This window comes from Bos taurus, chromosome 13 (assembly GCF_002263795.3).
Source record: "Bos taurus isolate L1 Dominette 01449 registration number 42190680 breed Hereford chromosome 13, ARS-UCD2.0, whole genome shotgun sequence".
In the NCBI taxonomy this organism is placed as follows: domain Eukaryota; kingdom Metazoa; phylum Chordata; class Mammalia; order Artiodactyla; family Bovidae; genus Bos; species Bos taurus.
Window position 1 is genome coordinate 56,760,507 of NC_037340.1, and position 21,425 is coordinate 56,781,931.

A 21,425-nucleotide genomic window follows, 5' to 3' on the forward strand; every position below is an offset into this window, starting at 1 on the left:
AGGAGGCTGATGGGTGTTTAAGGGGAAAAGTCCCAGAACCAGGTAAGTCTGGGAAACACCACAGGCTTCAGCGTCTTCTCAGATGTCCAGGGTCTTTGGCTCTAGGTTTCTGACATGAAGACCCTGGTTTGACTTCTGTCAGCCACTTCCAACCACATGTGAGCTTCATTCCACCCCGACCCCGCCAACACACACACTACAGCTGGTGCTCCCGGAAGTGCTTCACCAGACCCAAAGTGGACAAGGTCCAGAGGGATGCAAGGTCACAGGAGGGGGTGACAGCCAAGGCCAGTATCCAGTCCTGGGCTCCTGGTCTGTCCACCTGGTCACGGCCGCCCCCGCCTGATGCCCTTATTACCAACCAAGTCACAGTCAATACCAACACTTCCGTTTTCCATCAACACTGGGACCAGGTCCCCAGGGGCTCCCTGCAGACTGTCGTGATTGTCCCCATGAGATGCTTTCAGGAGGAACAATAAGCCTCCCCTAAAGGCCTTACAGTCGTGTCACTCGTGACCCTCCTGCAAGAGACGGTGCTCAGCACAGCTCACATCAGGACTGAGTACCCATTATCACGAGGGTCTACAGTGCTTTGTCTCGCGAGCCCCCATATCCTCAAGGGTAAAACAGAGCAAATATTCTAACCTGGAGAACACATTTTGAGGACAGACAGACCTCCAAGGACCTGGTGGACACATGGTCCTGAACAAGCAGACGCTGCCGGCTTTATAGTAGTTCTGAGATGACCACTGGCATCAGCCTGCCCTCCCTCTTCCATCTCATCTTGCTTTCTTATTAACATTTTCTGCTACATCCTCCAAATGCTGGCAATCCAAGTGCCACCAACACGACATCCTGCCACATCCTCCCAAGCACTGACCCTGTCAGTCGCTGGCTGAGGCCCCTTTGTTTTTTCAAATACACATGAAGATGTATATGCGACTGTCAGAATCAAACACGTCTCCTCGGGTTCCTCCTAATTGTGCCCTGAGCCAGCCCACAGGCCGCAGCTCACATACAATGGGGCATCTCTCTCCATTACTCCCTGGCACATGCCCTCCACCCTGTGCCCTCGGCTCTGGCAGCAGCAGAACCCCCAAACCTGCACTTGGGCTCCATGCCTCTGGAAGGAGGCTCCCGCCCCGAGAGACCCACCCTCTGCTCACCAGAGATGATGGAGTCGTTCAGGGCCTCTTCGTCCTGATACAAGAGCAGGTCGTCCTTGAGTTCAGAATTCAGGATCAGGTTCTCCTTATTCTCCTCAGACTCCTTGGCCACAGTCCGCTTACCGTCAGAGGCCCCGTCGAAGCTCCAGGCCTCCTCCCGCTCCTTGCCCCGCTCCACGCTGCACGTCCTCGACAGCCGGACGTCCACGCGCTTCTTCGGGGACCCTTTACTGTCCCTGCCTTGGAAGCTGAATCAGAGATGCAGCACAGGTTATTCACTGTCCCCGTCACCTGGACACCCTGCAAAGTTGACCTGAAGACTTATAACGGGCTTTGCAAAGACGGCCCCCGAGTGTGTGCAACTGATGCTCAGGAAAAGAAGTGCCAGGGGCTCACAGGGCTTTCAGCCCAAGGCTGCTCAGAATGTGTTGCTCTGAATGATGCTGACACGCATGTAACAAAACCTGCTGAGACAGCACCGCCAACGTGCAGATCAAGGATTTCCTAAGAACCAAGCAGGGCATCTTCTTTGCCCAATATTTCTGCCAAGCCACGTACGTATTCTGGTATCTGTTTTGCCGTCCAATGACTCACTAGTCTTCAGCCTATGAGGCATGTGAGGTCAAGAGTAAGAGTCAGCTTCCGGGCAGGTTACCTGTGCTCTCGCCAGATGAAAATGGGACGCGATCAGAGTCCCCAGACAACATAACGGCTACTTCTCCCTCTCAATCCTCTCGTGTGATGCTCCCACTCGACCCTGGGTCCCTGGACCTTCCAGGGGAAACACAGGGGCTTTTGTGCCTGGTTCTCATGTGTACAATTCCCACCCTATCCCTCTCAGAATGTGGCCACTGAGACCAGCTACCAACCAGCTGCAGAGCCCGGTGCAAAACTGAAAAAGGAAGCACCTTGCTCAACAACTGAGAATTCCAGGATAGTGAGAGCAGAGCTATGAGGCCAGCCTGGACCCATCCCCTGTGACTGCCCCCAGTGAGACTGGCCTTGGATGGGGGGTTCAGGCACACAGGTCCCCCTGCCAGAGGAGGGGCCTCACCTGTCCTGGCGGTGCTTGGTGGCCAGTGCTCTGTGCAGCTCCTCAATGACGCGGCTGGGGGGCAGAGGCCGGTGGACAGTGGTGAGATGAGGAGACCCCGTGGGCGTGGAAAGCTGTCCTCGGAGGGAAGAGTCAGTACTTTTCCCGCCAGAGCCTTGAAAGAGTGTGGCCTGGCCTGGGGCATGAGAAGAACCAGTAAGAAGATAAGTCTTTGGGGTCAGAAATGAGGGGCTTTGCTGAAACACAGGAGCCCGTGAGCAGAGAGGACGCAGGGCTCCAGGCCAGGTGAACTCACTAGCATCCTATCTGAGATGCTGTGCCCAGCTCCCTCCCTGCAAAGACGGAGATGGGTACATCCCTGATCGGTTCCCCTCCATCCTTGGGACCCCTGAGCTGAATGGATGGCAGTACCCACAGGCCCTTGGCGGGGTCTCAGGCATGGAAAGCCCCCTTCCTATTTCTCTATGACAAACTTGACCTCCTGAAGCCATACTTCCTCTTGCAGAAGCTGGAAGAACTCCCCAAGCTCTATAGCCATTGCTCAGCCTGGACCACCACCATAGCCTCCCTTTGCTTCCCCATCACCCATTCGCGTCTGCCTCCAATCTGCACCTCTCCTTGTGGGAGTCTTCTGATCATGGCTCTCCCATTCTCCTCGGGACAAGATCTGGGCTGATGACAAGTCCCAGGGCCCCACAGGTTGTTCCCAATCATATTTTAATACGCTTCTCTTTTTTTATATAAATTGAAGTATAGTTGATTCGGGCTTCCCTGGTGGCTCAGCAGTAAAGAATCCACCTGCCAATGCAGGAGATGCAGGTTCGATCCCTGGGTCAGGAAGATTCCTGGAGAAGGAAATGGCAACCCACTCCAGTATCCTTGCCTGGAAAATCCCATGGATAGAGGAGCCTGGTGGGCTTCAGTCCACGGGGTTGCAAAAGAGTTGAACACGACTTTGCAACTGAACACTCACACGTAGTTGATTTACAATATTGTGTTAATTTCAGGTGTACAGCTAAGTGATTCAGTTTAATATTGAGACATATTTTGATATGTTTAAAAAATAGGCAACATATTTTAAAAGTGTTAAACGCCATGCGTGTGTGTACTCAGTGGGACTGACCCCATGGACTATCTCCCACCAGGCTCCTCTGCCCTTCCTCCTCCTCTGCTGCCGCCTAGTGGCCACATGTTGAAGCAAACATCGCGCCCCTAAAGGAAATTAAGACAAAGTTGCCAAAATGCAGACTCAGCTACAAGGGATCCAGGCAGAAGTCCGCAGCAGGTAACCCTCCTGTCCTCTCCCACTCCTAATCCAGTCCTCAGATTCCTCACCCCTGAGGGGCAGGTGGGAGTCAGAGGAGCTGACCACAGGCCCCTAGGACCCACGATTTAAGACATGGAGAGAGTGGAGGGGTCATGGGAGACAAAATGGGCTGAGGTCTGATCGCATCCAAGCACAATGTGGGAAGAAAGTCTCTAAGCAAATTACACAGGAGCCAGAATAAAGTGGGGGGATGGTGCCTTAGCCAGTGGATTTTCCTTAGCCACTGATTTATGTTTCAATGGATGGAATGGGGATTACTGCGAAGATAGTAACAAAATACAGGACAGTGTTATTTGCCTCAAAACTTCATCTGTGTGACCACGTCAACCAAGGACTGAACGCTCTGACTCATTCCCAGAGATGCAGAAAGAGGCAGGAGGCAGATAAGGGGGTCACATCACCTGACTGTTCCTTTGATCAGTCACCTGCACTTGCTGAGCACCTGCTGTATGCAGACACTGGGATCTGGGGCTGAGGGCAGAGTTCCCTCCCTAGAAGGGCTGGTCCAGGGATCAAGGGCTGGGCTCCTGGGAGTACCTGGGGCTGGGCAGCTCCTGACAAGTGGTGAGTTGTCATATTATCACTGGCGGTCAGGGATTAGAGTAATGCTGCTGAGCTCTGCAGTCCACTGTCATCTTCATGCCCACTGCCCTCAGAGGCAGTGTAAGGATTTATTCTTAAAAACAATCAGCTCTTTGTGAAGGGCCTGCTTTTCCTGACAGCAGCAGTGTCTCCTGTTTCCAGCAGTGATGAGACAACATGTACCGAAACTTGAAAAGTCAATGTCTCCATGTCCTGGGATCTTTCAGCCAGGGTGGCCAAAGCTACAGAAGGAGATGCCCTTGGAGGCCTCTGTTTAGCTGGGCTCCCAGCTCTGACCACCACCCTGCAGTCTGGTGTGGATTCCTGGCCTGCTTTGCCGGTTGGAGCGCCCACAGAGGTGAGCAGAGATCAGAAGTGAGACAGAGAGAAAGAAAGGGAGGGGAGACAGGGTTGGGAAGGGAGGAAAGGAACAGAGAGATCGAAAGAGAAGGAGGGGAAGGGAGGTGGAAGAGGGGGTGCCAGAGGTAAAGGGGAGGGAGGGAGAAGGTAAGAAGAAAGAGACAGACACTGACCCAGAAGCAGAGGAGGGCAGTCAGACACCTGAGTACCCAGATAGAAAGGTGTGCTTGTGTCTCCTGCCTTCAGATTCTGGAAGAAATCTTTGACAATTGCCCCATGTTTGCTTAAAGAAGCCCAAGCCCCTGCTCCTGTCAACCAAGCTCAACAAGGGCCGCCCTCCCACCTCCAGCTCTGCTCCCCAGGACCTGCCCAGAGCCCTACCCACAGAAGCAAAGGGTGAGAGCCAGTCCACAGTGAGAGCCCAGTCAGGACCGGTGGGAGGCATGGATGGATGAGAGGAAGGAAAGACAGAGGGTGGATGGGTAGATGCTCGCAGACCCACCTGTGACACTTCTTGTGGTTCTGGAGCCTGCCTTGGGCGGTGGGGTGGGCAGCAGCGGGGGGCTTGGGAGCTGGCCCACGGATCTCTCCAGGGGTCTGGGAGGACTGTCCAGGGAGTCGGACCCAGCTAAGGCTTGAGAGGGCTCATCTGTGCTAGGTGGGAGGCTGCCGGCGGTGTCTGCTTCTTCCTCTCTGGATGCTGACGACATATTGGCTGGTTCAAAGGAAAAACAGAGTACACAGACCACTGCTTCTCTGACTGGGGCAGGCGTGAAGACAGTGCGGGGGCTTTGGCTGGGTGGGCTTGTCATCATTGGACAGAGTACAGAGGGGTCACTTCCCATACACACACCATTCCCAGGAAGCTCAAAAATCAGCAGAAATATCAGAAGCAGAGAGAGGAGGGAAGGAAGGGAGAGGGAGACAACTTCAAGAGTGTGGGTGACTCTGTCCCTTTTCCCCCTCAGCTGGTGGCATGAGGCTCCTACCTCACCTGGGGTTGCTGGTCACCAACATAGGCTCTGGAATCAGACCTGAGCTGGCCCTGCACTTTCTCTGTGCCCTTGGATGAGTTACTGACCTCCTGTGTCTCCATTCACCACAGATGACACTGGAGTAACAGCCAGAGTCCCTCCCAGGATCGCTGTGAGGTTTAACCAAGAAGCAACAACGAGATGCATGTCTAGCACATTGCAGACCCTCAAATCCCTGAGCTATTGATTTTCTGTGCCCGGTTTTCCACAGCCCTGCCCTGGGCGAGCCTGAGCTGAGTGGTGAGAGAGAAGCAGGGTATTTAGCTTTGAGGAAGGGTCAGCCAGCCCAGCGTCCCCCATCCCCTCTTCTTCCAGCGGCTGGTCAGGTTCCTCCCACTCCGAGAGCACTGCCTATCCACCCCTGTGCCTTCTCCCCACCCATCAACCCTCTCTTTCCCCCTTCTCTTTCTCCAGCTCAAGTTCCATCATCCATCCCTCAACCACCATCTCACCAACACCCCTCAGGCCCTATGCCACACTTCCTTTCCACTTAGCTAATTAGGAAAACCCCATCTCTGGATGCAGCCTCCATCTGTTGGCTCCTGTCACTGTGGAGCACTATAGAAGAAAGACGGTGACACAGGAGTCCCAGTCCTGGCATCTCAGGACCCCTCCCTCTATGCCCTTGGCTCTGCTCCATCCTGCAGTCACTCAGCTTCAGACCTTCTCTGTGTCTCGCCTACCTCCACAGTTTCTTACTCTCTCCCTCCCTTGCAGCCTTACCTCCAGCTTTACAGAGGAAACTGAGGTCATCAGACCAAGTGGTGCAGGAGAGCTCAAACACAAACCTACCATCCCCAATATACCATTCCTTCTCCCTTGACACAAGAAGAGAGGCAGCCTCCCATCCCCACCTTGGGACCCCAGCCTCCCTACCCTCTCAGACCACATCCCAGGTGCCAAGCCCTGGGCAAGGCATTGCCCCACATCCTGTAATTTCATCTTTGCAACCACCTATGAGAGAAGATCCTAACTCCCTCTGCAAAGCTGGCCCCAAAGTCTCTGTGAAGGATTCACCCATCAGTCAGGGAGTATTCCTAACAGGGAGGGGTGCTGTCCATGGTGCTGACTGAGGCAAACCTGATCCTGTCCTCACAAATCTCTGAAACTATAGAAGGGACACTGCACGTCCCATACACCCCACTGTCATCACCGTTTCCATTTTCTCATTGTCCCTGTTGGAAGCTGAGGACCTCGCTGGCCAGACCTTCTCCCTTGTGAAGCTCATGGAGATGCAGAAGGGCTGGGCCTCCCAAATCCTGATGATCAAGATCTGAGAAAAGAAACGTCCCCTTCCCACTCACTGCAGAGTGTCAGTCAGGTTTGTATCACTGAGAACAGCCATTATAGCATCATCCTCACTTTATGTCCTGTATGGATATGCACGCAAAAACACTACGGTTTTATTATTATTACATCTGCCTTATTTAGCTTTTAACTTGAATTTTTTTTAATTGGAGGAAAAATGCTTTATAATGTTGTCTTGGTTTCTGCCATACAACAATGTGGTTCAGTCACAATTTTATATATCTATATCTCCCCTCCCTGTTGAGCCTACCTTCCCCACCATCCCACCCCTGGAAGTCATCGCAGAGAGCCAGGCCAGGCATCCTGTGTTAGAGAGCAGCTTCCCACTTAGAAGAGGGCTTCCCTAACGGTCCAGCAATAAAGAATCTGCCTGCCAATGCAGGAGATGTGAGTTGGATCCCTGGGCGGAGAAGATCCCCTGGAGGAGGAAATGGCAACCCATTCCAGTATTCTTGCCTGGAGAATTCCATGGAGAGAGGAGACTGGCAGACTACAGTCCATGGTGTTGCAAAGAGCAGGACGTGACTGGGCATGCATGCACACTCAGCACTGCTTGTCTATTTTGCACATCATAGTGTACACACGTCAATGCTACTTGCTCAACTTGCCCCACCCCTCCTTCCCCTGCTGTGTCCACAACTCCATTCTCTACTTCTGCATCTCCATTCCTTCCCTGCAAATAGGCTCATCAGTACCGTTTTTCTAGATTCTGTGTGTGTGTGTGTGTGTATATACACACACATACATTAATACATAATATTTGTTTTTCTCTGACTGTACTTCACGCTGTATAATAGGCTCTAGGGTCATCCACCACACTGCAACTGACTCAGTAAAACTGTCCTCAAAAGTATGATTTGTTCACAGAATTTTTTTAAGACTCCTAGACTTCAAGACTATTGTTATATCCTATGAACTGTTACCTGTTACTTCGAAGAGTCTACAATTCTGATTGTTTTAGTGAAAAAGGTTTGCAAAAATATGAAAACACATTTTCTGCTTCTGGGTAAAAACAGATGTGTGGTTTCCTGTTGAGCGAGAGCAAGTGAGAACCATCCCTTTTCTCCACGTGGGCAGCAGCCCTGTGACTGTGTTGGGTCTCCTGGTCTGTGTAAATCAGCGCAGGGCAGTGGACCCCGATCCCTGGGCCGCCATGCTCCTGGCCCAGGCCCTCAGCGGCCGTGCTTGCAGCTGGAAGCACCAGCAGATGGGCTGGCGTGAGCTTGAAGGACTAGTTCCAAGCTTGGTTCCTACCCTCTGAGCACCCAGCATGCTCCCCATGTCATGGTTTCAGGGGAGACAGGTGACAGAGGAATGACTCGCCTGACCTGAGGCCCCCCACTCTCCCACATCCATCCTTCTCCTCTGTTGTGATCGACTTATTCAAGAAGTGTGACCTTGGTCTCCAATCGCTAAACCTCAGTTTCCTCATCGGTATAAAATACCTGCTTCTGCCCACCACCAGGCAGGGAGGGAGACTTCCATGAGATCACAGAGCAGTTGTTAGAAGCTATTCAGCACTTTGGACAGTTACAAGCCACTCTGCCAGGGAGAAAAACATTTTGGAACAGCAGCCGTGGACTCCATCCACCAGATGCTGTGAGACAACCAGACTGTCTCCTGACGCTGCCCAGTGCCCCCTCCAGAGGGATGCCCAAGGCTGAGGGGCCCTGCTTGAGGTAGACATTACTCAGACTTCCGAGGAGATGCTCTGTGGGGTCTTGTGGAGAGGGCGGCCCCTCAAGACACCCACAGCTGTTTGATATTAAGTCCCCTGGGTCCTGTCACCATGGAAACTCCAATGGGCCTCAGCAGTGGCCTTCAAGCTCCTGTCCTCCAGCCCATGATGCTCCAAATCCAGTCTCTAAACAAGAGGGTGGCAAACTGTTGTATAAAGGGCTTTGGCTTTGCAGGTTATAAGGTCTCAGGAAAGGCAACCCACTCCAGTATTCTTGCCTGGAGAATCCCATAGACAGAGGAGCCTGGTGGGCTACAGGGCTACAGTACATAGGGTTGCAAAGAGTTGGACAAGACTGAGTGACTAACACTTTCATATCATGGCCCAAATCTATTGTCTAAAATAGGGGCAGTAAACCTCTCTGTAAAGGGCTCAGCTTTACAGCTTATAAGGTCTCTGTTGGTGCAGAAAACTCTGCTGGTGGATACAAAGAGCAAACTCCCCTGGCCGCCCACCCAAGTGGATGTGGGGCCACCTGTCACCTCAGGGTTGCCCAGTAGACCTTTCTCAGATGATGGAAATGCTTCCGCTTTCTCTGTTACAGCAGCCACGCTGGCCAGTGAGCACCTGACCAGTGGCTGATGGAACAGGAGAGCTGGATTTTTAAATTGTTTTTGGTTTAAATTAATATAAATCACCACGCAGCTAGTGGACAGGGTGGCTCTGGATTTCTGGGAATCAGTGGCCACAGCCCTTCAACCAGAGAGATCTCAGGGTAAGCTTCCAGCAGACCTGTGGAGGTCCCCTCACCCCACCAGCCCAAGATGGAATGTGGGTCCCCCAACGTGCTCTTAGGGATCTGGGACTTAACACACCAGGCACTTGCACCCCTAACCTCCTGTGATTCTCTCCTCAAAACTCATCACACATTGAGCCCTCACACCCCAACCAGTCTGAAGGGTCCTAGTCTGGGGAACTGGTATCTCAGCACCTCCTCTCTAAATCAGCATCTTCCTTCGCACCCCGTGTGAACGTGTAGCTACCACTGTATTCCAGAATACTGTGACCCTGAAACATTAACATCTCAAGTACTGTGTTGAACTTTTTTTTTTTTTTTTAATGTAAAAGCGGACGTCAGCTTTGCATGTTCGCCGCATTTGGAATTCCACCCTCAGGGTGTCCCTTCCTGCCCTGACCAGCAGAGGTCGCTGCTCACCCACTGAGCTACAAGCCAAAGTCTGCCTGGGACATACTGGTGGTTCGGGGGGCTTGCTTTATAACCTGTTATCACCCACCAGAGACGTTCTGAGACTGAGACAGAGACCAGCCTGAGAGGAGGACTGGGTGGGCTGGGGGGACAGCTGCTGTGGTCAGTTTCACTGAACCCCAGTGACACCCAGCATGCTTGGACATGGGTGAGGAGACTGGCCAACTCTCAGAAAAGAGGTTCCACAGCTCAGGCCAAGCAGTGCACATCGGTGATGTACGGACACCTGCTGAGAGGCTGGTGTTGGGTACAGGGAGGGAGCTGTCTCTGCCTGGTCCCCAGGTTTACGGTGCCAGCCCACGAGCTGATGGTACAGACAAAGGCAGGCTGGGTCTGACCTGTAGCCAGCAATCTGCTGACCCTCTTCTAGATGACAGAACCACCCACATTCCAGAACATGCCAGAAGCACAGCAAAGTCTGGCTATAGTTGGGGCTGTCGAATGTTAAGAGCATGTCTGCGAATCAAATCCCAGCTTTACCACTGATGTGAAGGCTCTGCGGCCTCAGGGAAGTGACTTAATCTCTCTGGTCCATCTTAAAAAAATGGGGGACTTCCCTACAGCTGACTCAGGCTGGTGTTTGGCAGAAACCAACACAATATTGTAAAGCAGTTATCCTTCGATTAAAAATAAGTAAATTTAATTTTTACAAAATGGGGGCCTTCCCTGGTAGTAAAATGAGAAAGGATTCTCCTTGTAATGCAGAGGATGCAGGTTCGACCTCTGGTCAGGGACCTGAGAGCTCACATGTCGCGGGGCAACTAAGCCTGTGCACCCCAACTACTGAGCCGTGAACCCTGGAGCCTCTGCAATGAGAAGCCGCTGCAAGGAGAAGCCCCAGCACTGCAACTGGAGAGTAGCCCCGACTCACCACAAACAGAGAAAAACATGAATACAGACATGAAGACTCCGCGCAACCAAAAATAAAATAAAATTTTTAAAAATGGGGCTAAGATAATCCAGCACACAGAGAACATGCTCACTGAATGCCACTTTTCCTCTAAATTCGTGTACTTCTGGGAACACCAGCGCTCAGCCCCAGTCCCACAGAATCCTGTCCCACCTAACATCAAAACAACGGGTCCTCCTGGGGTTTTTGGAGAATGTTCTATGGCTGATGCCACACCATCCACACAAAACCAGGGATCACCCCAAACACAAAAGCCCAAAGCCAACCCAAATCACTGAATCCAATCTTCTCAGCTCCCAGCCACAGTGACTGTGTGGGAACAAGGGTCCAGGGGGCGTGGACTTTGATGGCTGAAAAGCAGCTAGCTACACACGTAGATTTTTGCGAATGCTCCCGAGTTTTAAGCCCAGGCAATGTTGGAAGTGGCGAGTTTCAGGTCTCTGCATTAGATTTCAATCCACTCATTGAATGGGGCTTTGCTCAAGGTCAGGCTTCCAGAAGAGACTGGAGCTGCAGTCCTGGTCCGTGTTCTCGGTGCAAGGTTTGTGACCTACAGGGCTGCCAGAGACCCGGGGGAGTCCCCATTCAAAGCAAAACTCAGGGGCACCCACACCCCCAAACACGTGTGCTGTTAGTGCCAGGGCCTCTGGGGGGCGTTGGCAAGCAACCCAACACCAGGAGTTACTGCATCGCCCTCTCCCAAAGGGCTGCTTTTCCATAATGTATGTGTGTGCTCGGCTGTGTCTGACTCTCTGTGACCCCATGGACTGTAGCCCACCAGGCTCCTCTGTCCATGGGGCTCTCCAGGCAAGAATAGTGGAGTGGGTTGCCATTCCTTTCTCCAGGGGATCTTCCCAACTCAGGGGCTGAACCCGCATCTCTTACATCTTCTGCATCGGCAGGCGGATTCTTTACCACTAGCGCCACCACAATGACGACGACAAAAGTGATGATGACGATAAAGGTGATGATGATAACCCCTGGCGGCGGCAGCAAACGCTGGGTGAGCGCTCAGTGTGAGCGACAACTGAGCCGAGTGGTTTCACTCTAGCAACCCCAAGAAGTGTGTGCCACGTGACCCCATCTATGGTTGGCGACACAGGTTCAGAGAGGATAAGTGACTTGTCCACAGCCACACAGCTTGGTGAGGAATTCAGTCACATCTCAAACCCAGGTCAGGCTGATGTCAAAGACACTGCTCTCAAGTTTCTAGTTCTGTACCCTTGGAGCTTCCCTGGTGGCTCAAAGGTAAAGAATCTGCCTGCAGTGCAGGAGACATGGGCTTGATCCCCGGGTAGGAAAGATCCCCTGGAGTAGGAAATGGCAACCCATTCTAGTATTCTTGCCTGGAGAAGTCCATGGATAGAGGAGTCTGGCGCGCTACAGTCCACAGGGTCACAAAGAGTCAGACACAACTGAGCAACTAAAACAACAAAACCCTTGGATGAGTTACCTGTGCACCCCCTTCTCATCAACAAGTGGAAGGGGGCGACAGCATCAGTCATCTGGGTGTTCTTCCAGGGTTCCACGTGCCAACATACGTGACCGCACTTAGAACGGCGTCATGCACACAAGCAGCCAAGCGCGTTGGCTCTTCTGGTCACCAGAGTAACGATAAAGATCAGTAGCTGCTGATACGCTGACCACACCTCAAAGGAATGAACCAGCCCTGCTGCCTCTAAGGACAACCTTCCACCAAGGCTGCTGCCCAGCGCGGGCCGGGACCCTCGTCCCACCTAGGTCAACAGTCATCCTCAGAGCAGCTCAACCCCAGCGTCCAGTCAATACCTGCATCGTCTGCATGGTTATCCGAGGCCAGCGGCTCATCTGGGGAGGCCTGGTCTGTCCCTGTGGCCAAAGGGCTTCCCGGCGGCGCTTCCTCTGAAGTCAGCGGCTCCTGCCGGGGTGTGGAGGGTTCGCTCTGTGCAGCACGGGGCTCTCCATCAGGACTGCATGCTTTGTTCTCAGCATCTGCAAGAATGTCAGCTGTCAGCCAAGCCTGACTCCCTTCCTACCGGCTCGCATTCACACAAGGTGACTTCCTGGAAGAACGCCATCCCAGGCTGGGGTGGTACTCTGCATTGCTCCCACACACCCTGGGAATTCTTCTCCATCTCCACTGTCTTCCTAGGGCAGCACCAAGCATCACAGCACACCTGCCCCGGCCTCTGCCTGTACCACTTCCAACCCACATCTGAGCCTCTGTGGTGTCCCTGTCCCACCAGCCAAGGCCACCCACACAGGTGATGACAAGCGCCGATTGCTGTCCATCCCCAAGGTGCTAGGTTGTACCATTGTGGCTATAAATAACCTTCCATTTCAGCACCCACTTCCCACCATTTGGTCCCCAACACACAAATGCTTCTCATATGTCAGATCTGACATTGTGCCAACCCCGGAAATCTGGAGGTTAACAAGACAATCCTTACCCACCTCCCACAGGAGGCTTAAACTCTGGGCAGCCACACATGGCATCACCAGCCCAGAAACAGGGCACAGCCCAGGGCTGAGCAGGAATCAGGGAGTCCTTGGTCGAGACAGTGGCCATCCCAGGACGCAGGATACCAGACTCCTAGCAGGACACCTCAAGAAGGATCAGCACCGCCCCTTGCTTGGGGCTCAGTGGCTGGAGGCTTTGAGGGTCTGGCCCTTGCCTGGTTGATCGCCCCCATGGGGTCATATCAGCGTTGAGGGGCTTGATGCTCTGGAGCATAATGACTGACTGGTCCAGGTATAAGAACCACACAGCACAGGTCCAGGCTGGAGGCTCAGCCAGTCAATCACGGTCAACTCTGAGATGCAGCTCCTAGCTCCAGGCTCGCAGCACCCACACGGCCCCCTGCACAACCTAATCCCTAGAGCCGGTTCATCCAGGCCACCATGGGGCAGGGTGTCAGTGTAATCTGTGCACATCCACACGGCTGGCCTGCTCAGCACAGTGCGGGGAGGGGTGGGGCAGCCTGGCTAGGAGAACACGCAGGTGGGTGGAGGGGAGGAGAGGTTGATTTCAGAGCCTGAGGTCCGCTGCCCACGTCAGTCCCAATTCTTACCTGCTGTCAGATGGCAGTGCCCCTTCCATTCCCCAGGTGTCCCAGTGGGACAAAAAGCATAAGGTTTCCCTCTCCACTGCCCCTAGTTCCTGTGCCCAGGCAGCAAACGGCTCCAGCCCCCAACTTCCACTTCTGTCGAATGGGGCTAATAACTCCTTGCTTCAGAGAAGTCAGTGCAAGGATTCAGTGAAGTACTGTCTATAAGCGTCTGACATAAAGCGGACGCCATGCACAGGCTTTCGTTACCCTCATTGCTGTTGTTGAAGGGGACGAGGGAGAGGGCGACAAGGGCGATGGTCTGACCACTTGGCCTGGCCCCCTCTGCCCACGTGCTATCAACAGGCTCCCTGAACAGAGCCCTCCCCAACCCAGGCCGGGTCTGTGACGAGACCCTGGAGGGACATACGCTTGTCATCACTGTTGTTCATGTTCCCTCTGCTGCATGTCCCCTCGAGGGAGGTGGGTGGAGAGGGCAGAAAAGACAGAAGTCTGAAGATCTGGGGCCCATAAGATGCCATCTGTGCAGCCACGTCACCCGGCTGGGGGCAGGATCCAGACCAGGTACTGGTGACCCTTCCCCAGAAAAGAGAAGCGGCCAGTATTTGTATTTTAGACTCTCTGGGCCACAGGCCACAAGATCCATGCTCCATACTCCTTTTTTATTTTTACAAAAATCCTTTAAGTTTAAAACCATTCTAAGCTCAAGGGGCTTTACAAAAACAGATCATCAGCCAGATCTGACCAGCAGTCAACCAACTCCACCCCAGGAAAAGACCAAGACACAAGCCAAGAGAACCTGCCCAGGGGACACAATTAGAGGTCACCAGGCTCAGAACTACAGCATCTCGGACCCTCTCTCATGACTAGTGTACACACACCTGACCCACAGCTGTGACAGTCCCTGCTACCAGCTTACCTGTCCATTGGCTACAGGTGACAGCCAGCACTGACTGAGGCTTTGCGGGGCTGTAGGCGCTCTGCTGGCACCAGCTTACCTGAGCATCATAGCCCCCCACCCCTTTAGGTCCTTTATAGATGGGGACCCCAAATTTTAGAAGCTGTGGCTCATTTGCCGCTGGTGATGATGCCTGCTAATAATAAAGGTATCTCCATCCTCATCAATAAAATGGTCAGAACGCTGAACCTGAAAGAGACCCAAAGGTCCCCACCCTCCACAGGGCTCAAGAAATGCTGCACCCCAACACATGGTTCTGGGGTTCCTCCACCTGCTTCTATGGCTTAGCAGGCTTGCATGACTCTTTTGGGCTGTGCTCAGAGCTCCGGCTCATAATCATGTTCAATGAAAAGTTACAGTTCTCAAAATAGCCCGGGTGGCAGGGTCGTTGCTAAGCAACGCTGGGGGGTGGGGAAGCTGCGGGCAGCTGGTCCCCTGCTCCCCTCACTGTACGTCGGTGCTCTGTCCCCGCCAGGCCCTTCCAAGGGCAGCAGAGAGGAGCACGAGCCGGGGTCATTCACAGAGCAACCATGGAGAGAGGGGACACACCACAAACATGCAACACACACCGTGAAAGCACACGCATGCATGCATGCACACACACACACACACACAGCCCCCGGCGTTCCTGCCAGACCTGACTTGACACTGCCAACTGCCCCAAGGAGAAGGACCTCGTGGTCTCTCGGGTCACTTGAACACAGCACAGGGGTAACTACCACCTCCTTCTCAGACCACTGATGCAGAATGAAACTCCTTAAATTATTTAAGACAAAGCCAAGAGGACGCACAGGAGATCAGGGAATGTCACTCAGGAGCAGACAGAGCAACTGGACAGAGAAGTGGGGGTACTCCTGTCCTTACTCAATTTGCTTGGACCAGGGAACCCCATGTGGGGCCAGGATGCCGGCCAGCCCTTGCCTGACACAGACACGTCACCAGCCAAAGCAGTGAAGGCAGAGTGAGGGAAAGGTCAGCCCCTCACCCAGGCGGACCCGGTCCCATCTCACGAGTCTCCTAGCAATGCCAACAGGGTCCTTCCTGGATCCGGCAGCTTCTTAGAGCTTCAGGAACCGAGGCGAGCTCAGAGGGGTTCATACAAAGCACGAGTTCACAGTATCACAAAATAACACACCACCCCCCTCACGAGGAGCGGGGAGGGCAAACCCACTCGCTGGACATAGGCTCATCTTGGGGATGCACAGGCACCCCTGCAGGCCCGTCCACAGCCAGCTCATGCTGCCGTGATCCAATTGCCTTGTGGGCAAACTCTGGAGCTGGCGGCACGTCCATGTACACGTGAGTGCACACCTGTGCAGGGCAGAGGCCCTTCCTGGGTTTGCCTGGCCAAGGGGGTCCCAGAACGAGTTCCCGGGGCTGTGAAGGACTCCAGCCACTCGGTGCCCCTGGGTCACTATCACAGGCTCACCTGATGTCGCAGGTACCCCCCAGTGTGAAGTCCAGGCTGGGGTGGGGGCGGCTGGCCACAGGGGGCACTTCTGGCTACAAAGCTCCTGGCTACTACCAGCCCAGGTGGGCGGGTGGGGTGGGGAAGGCCATCTCTGAATTGTGTGGGAGGTGGATGGTTCAACTCGCAAGGCCACAGATTCTTATCAATCCAGCAGGAACCACGCTGTCCCAGCTGCAGGACAAATTAGGGAGAGACCAGGCCTGACCAAGAGCTGGACCTCACCTGCAGTGGGTACAGGCATTTTCTGAACAAGCGCAGGACTGAAACAATCGGCCCAACAGGCATTTACCCCAGGAGGCTGCAGCCAAACATCCTCAGGTCTCCTCTCATCACTGTGTGTTCATTACACAGTCAGCACAGAGTATAAGGGGTACGAGTGGGTACTCAGCCCACATCCCTGCCCCCTCTCCCTGACCCAGGTCCCTTCCTGGGGCAACCCTTGCTGCCCGACTTCTCACACACACACCCCCAACCAGTGACATGCCCCCAACCAGCAATGCCCCCCAGCAGCACCCCAGCAGGCTCACCCCAGACTCCTCCCACTCTCCCTGTGGCTTCCTGGGCCCCCGTGGCCCCGGAGGAGCCTGTCACCCAGCTGCTTCCTGGGGAGTCTTGTTCTCTTGGCTCTGTCCACGTTGAAGGAAGAGGCAGGAGGGCGCTAGGCCCTGTGAGATGCCAGACTCTCTCCCTTTCCCCATTCCTGACCTCCCCACTTCCCCACCCACCTTCTCTCAGCAGCTCCTTCTTGAGGTGCCTGCTCCCTTCCCCTGTGGGGTCCTGCACAGGCTGCTCCATGGGGCTGGAAGACACTACCCGATTCCCTATCGCTCTCGCGTCTCACCCTTGGCAGCACCAACATTAGAGCCAGCTGGGGAGGTTTATAAAGCAGGGCGCCTAAGCCCCGCCCCCAGCACCTTGGCCAGCAGGGCTCCCAGGTGACCCTAATTGTAGCAAGTTCGAGAAGCAGCCTGTTGACTCCCGCCACCTTTGGCCCCTCCAGCATCAGCCCCGCTCACGTTCTCCATGAGCTCCGTGCCTCTCCTTCAGCACACTCAGCTCAGCTGTGACTGTATGCTGACCTGTGGGATTACCCAATCTTTGTTCCCCACCAGACTGTCAGGCTCTCCGGTAGCTTGAACAGTAAAGCATCCTCCCGCTAATGCACGGAGACCCGGGTTCAATCTCTGGGCTGGGAAGATCCCCAGGAGGAGAACACGGAAACCCACTCCAGTATTCTTGCTTGGAGAATCTCATGGACAGAGGAGACTGGAGGGCTACAGTCCACGGGGTCACAAAGAGTCGGACACGACTGTACAACTGAACAACAATAAACTTAAAACAGTCCAGATTCCCATCTCAGCGATGACATTCTCCTAAATCTGAGACACAGACTAGACCGTTTAGCATCTGAAAGTCCCAGGATTTGATACCAACCCCCCCTTTTTTCTTGTACCAGGCAAAGTTGGATTTTTAGCACTAATTTCCCATGCAGTTTTCCCTGAAAACAGTATCATCAAACTACTTTTCTTCTTAAATCCAAAGAAGAGAGAGGATATGAGGAGCCTGCCTGAAGCAGACCATCTAATAATCTGGGTTCACTGACTCCATGGGCTCCCTTCCTATTTCCTGATGCCTGGGCCAAATTACCAAGACACTAGGAATATCTTAGTGTCTTATCTTAGTATATATCTTAATATCTTATGGAGATAGGAATTCCATTTAGTCATGTGTCCTTGGGGGAACTAGCTCCGTGAGGCTGAATTCTTTCAATCAAGGGGGCAAGAACTTGGTTCAGCTCCAGAGACACTGGTAAACAGCAGTGAGGTTTTCTGAGACCCCCTTTTCCTACTCTCGCCAAGCTTCAGGGAACTAGAAAGCAAGAAGCTTAAGGTCAGAATCCAAGTCCTATGCCTCACACTATCACCAAAGGAGGAAGATAGGGAAACTCAAGCATTCTGTAAATTAGTTGTGATGGTGATAAAACCAGGTGTTTCTCAAAGACGCAAACACAGGCAACCACACAGATGCCATGCTGAGTACTGTCTCTGGACCAGAGACTGAACAGCATCGGGGCCCTGCCTCCAGCTGCATGACCCAGGGCAGCCACCTCCCAGGTACTTCCATTCCTCATCTGGAGACAGGGGTACCACCACACCCAGTCCCGAGGATGCTGCGAGGACCAAAGGATGAAGGTGAACCCAGCACAGCAGTGGGTGTACAGTTGACACTTAAGAAATGGCAGCTGCAGTTCTAAGTCGTCGTGGGGAACGAAGACTCAACAAATCAAGGATTAAACTACGAATGTGAAGAAACAAAAGTCACCGCTACAACTCCAGAGGAATCGGGACAAACCACTAACTCCATCCACACCTGGCTGGGGTGGGAAGCAACCCCTCGTTCCCCAGGGCAAGTGGGTGCGCTCAGCTCAAGCCCCGGGAGTGGTTGACTCCTACACTCACAGAGGGGTCCTCAGGGGCAGGGGCTGAGCCATGGGTCCTGACTTGGAAAACTTCTCTAACCACAGAGAATCCAGTGCAGCCGCTACATCCGGACAACAGACTCCTGGGACACTCCACCCTGAGGGGCTTGCTGGGCCCCCATGAGACCCCCAGCTCTGTGTTCCCGGGCCCAGCCTTGCCCAGCCCCACTTACCTTGCTCCATCATCTCCAGCAGCCCCTTCTTGATGAGGTCCTCCCGGCCCTGCCTGCCGGCCATCTTCTTCTCCAAGGCTGCACGAAATACAAACATCAGGTGAGTCCCAGGCTGCGCATCTCAGGCCCCACCTGGAGCCTCGGCCAAGGCCACCTCCAGTTCGGGAAGAGAGCAGTAAAGCAACAGGTGACCGTGGGTCAGGGGGCTACCAGGCAGGGGTGCGGTCAGGAACCCAAGCTCCCTTACCAAGCAGTGTGCTGATCGTGTACGGGAAAGCTGGGCCTTGGGGAGGCGAATGAATTCTGTTTAAGGCAGTGGTTTCCTGGCTCATCTGAGAAGCGATGCCCCAAACACCGCCCTCTAAGTTCTCACTGGCCATTCCTCGGCCGTATTCGCCTTCACTTACCAACCCAGGGCCCTGTTCCCTCTCTGCCCTCGATGCTCTGGGGTGCATGTCTGTGGTTTTATACATCTTGGCTGCCCTTTGTCTGTTCACAGATCAGCCTTCTGCACAACTGCCCCACTGGAGGCTCCTCCAATGAATCCCAGGTTCACCCTTTCAAAGACTGTGCCAGTCAAATAGGAAGGAGGCGGGCTGGCCCCTATTCCCCTCCACTGATTCTAATGTGCAGAAGGGCCCTTGTCAATTTCTTCTTCAGAATAGCCCTTTGGCCCTCCTCCCAGAGCAAAGCACTCCAACTTGCCCCCGCTCCGCCTCTCCCCTCCCAGGGGCCAAGCTCACTTGCTTGATGAGCTCCTTTTCCCCTAACTGTCCAGAAACCAATTTGCCTACAGTAGAATGCAATTCCCAAACACAAACCCACATCATTCCTCAGACCCTCTCTTTAAAAGATGCAAAGTGCCAGCTATGAGCCTGGGTCACAGAGGGCCCTGAGTCCCCCACACGTGTGAGTGCTCTGCCCGATGTAGGTTACAATGGGGAATGGAACTGCCATCCAACCAGTGAAGCTTAAAGTCCAGTGGCCGATGACAAACGGATGATGACAAAGGAGTCACTGAATTTATTCAAAAATATTTTCTGAGCACCTACTCTGTGTAGGCATGGGGGAGCAAGAGAGGCATGAGCTCTGCCTGTGGGCCAGCACTTTGGCACAGAGGACTCACATCTATTACAAGCAGGCCAGTGGCATCAACCAGAACCAGACAGCCCAGGACAGGGCATCCAGGGAACTCCGGTGGCCTTCCTGAGGGCGTTGACTCAGGGATGACTAGGAAAACCCCAAATGTATCAGCAAAGAGACATTTGGGGCAAAGGGAACTTAATTTCCAAGCCAATTTCCAGGTGCCAGAAGTGCGGATAAAACTGAGTAATTGGGTTGCCATTTCCTTCTCCAGGGGATCTTCCTGACCCAGGGATGGAACCCAGGTCTCCTGCATTGCAGGCAGATTCTTTATGGTCTGAGCCATCAGGGAAGCCTCGTGGAACTCCGGCTTTGGGAGGGACAAGCGAAGAGGCTGCTGTCCAGCCCAAAAACAGAGGCGAGCAGAACCAGAGTGGAGTCTCTGAACTGAGGGACCCTGTCGTCCGACCAGCACTGAGAGGTGCTTACGGGAGGCTGGCCTGGGTGCAGGGCATTACACGTACTGTCTGTGAGTCTTCCTGATGTAAGAGGCAGAGCCAGGGGCAGTGTCCGTATCTCAGGGACACTCACCCCCAGCAGGTACAGGCTGCAATGCCACTTCCAGACTTCAGGCTTTGAGAGCCACCTTCATGGTGTTGCCCAATCCCCACTCTGGCCAAACTACAGTTTGCTTTGTTTTTCCCTTTAAATCATTATTTTTACTTCATCTCATCCTGGCCAAGGATGCCTGTGAAATCAAGGATTTGATACGCTGAAGTAAATAACATCCCACACTTTGGGGGGAAAGGATGGTTTAGAATAAATAAATAAGATGCAGTGCTGTCTGCAGAATTCCAAATGCTTGATAAAGGACCCAGTGCTGGGGATGCCTGCCTGAAAGTGGGGCTGCTGCAGGTGTTCACCTGGAGACCCTCAGTCCCCTGGCAGGGTCCCCGCAGCGCTCTGATAAGCTCACAGGTCACCTCCTGCAGCCCAGTGCCAAGTGAACCAGGAGCACAAGGTCCCAAGAGCACACAGCCCACCCTCCTATCCCACAGCTCAGAGAGCACCGGGGCTTTCTGGGGTCACAGAGATCACCCTATTCCAGCCCCCGAGCCTTTCACTGATGCCCAACCTGGCGCACCTGCACAGCTATTCCCACAGCTGCGATGCTCTTCCTTTTCTCCAGGGGTCAATTACACCTTGGCTCAGTGTCACCCCCTCACCTGGGTCTTCTCAGGCCACCCATCCCAAGGCCATGCCCACCCCACCACCTGCTCCCCAGCGCCTGCACCAAGATCCTGGCTGTCACGTGCTCGTTCCCTTGTTTGTCTATCTGTCTCCCAACTACCCCCTTGGAGGAAAGCTTCAAGCAGGCAGGGTCTAGTCCCCCTCCCTAGCTCTCTGGCATATGAAGCTGCATCAGATTCATTGAATATCAGTATTCTGCTTTCATTCTTGATGAGGAGAGCTTGTCAATCAAATACTCGGGCAGTTAGAAACATATCCTTGTGAAACACAAAGTGTG

At 53.7% G+C, this 21,425-nt stretch overlaps 1 protein-coding gene across 5 annotated transcripts in view; it reads right to left on the reverse strand.

Annotated features, from left to right (window-relative positions):
- PHACTR3 (phosphatase and actin regulator 3) overlaps positions 1-21,425 on the reverse strand; it is a 206,116-nt gene that overhangs the window by 64,926 nt on the left and 119,765 nt on the right. For all 5 annotated transcript variants that reach the window (XM_059892575.1, XM_059892578.1, XM_059892576.1 and 2 more), the window contains exons 3-7: positions 18,815-18,892; positions 12,475-12,657; positions 4,992-5,204; positions 2,221-2,395; positions 1,167-1,414 (exon numbers count right to left, since the gene is read on the reverse strand). In XM_059892575.1, coding sequence (XP_059748558.1) covers positions 1,167-1,414; positions 2,221-2,395; positions 4,992-5,204; positions 12,475-12,657; positions 18,815-18,892 — 897 coding nt within the window. The remainder of the gene's footprint in view (positions 1-1,166; positions 1,415-2,220; positions 2,396-4,991; positions 5,205-12,474; positions 12,658-18,814; positions 18,893-21,425) is intronic.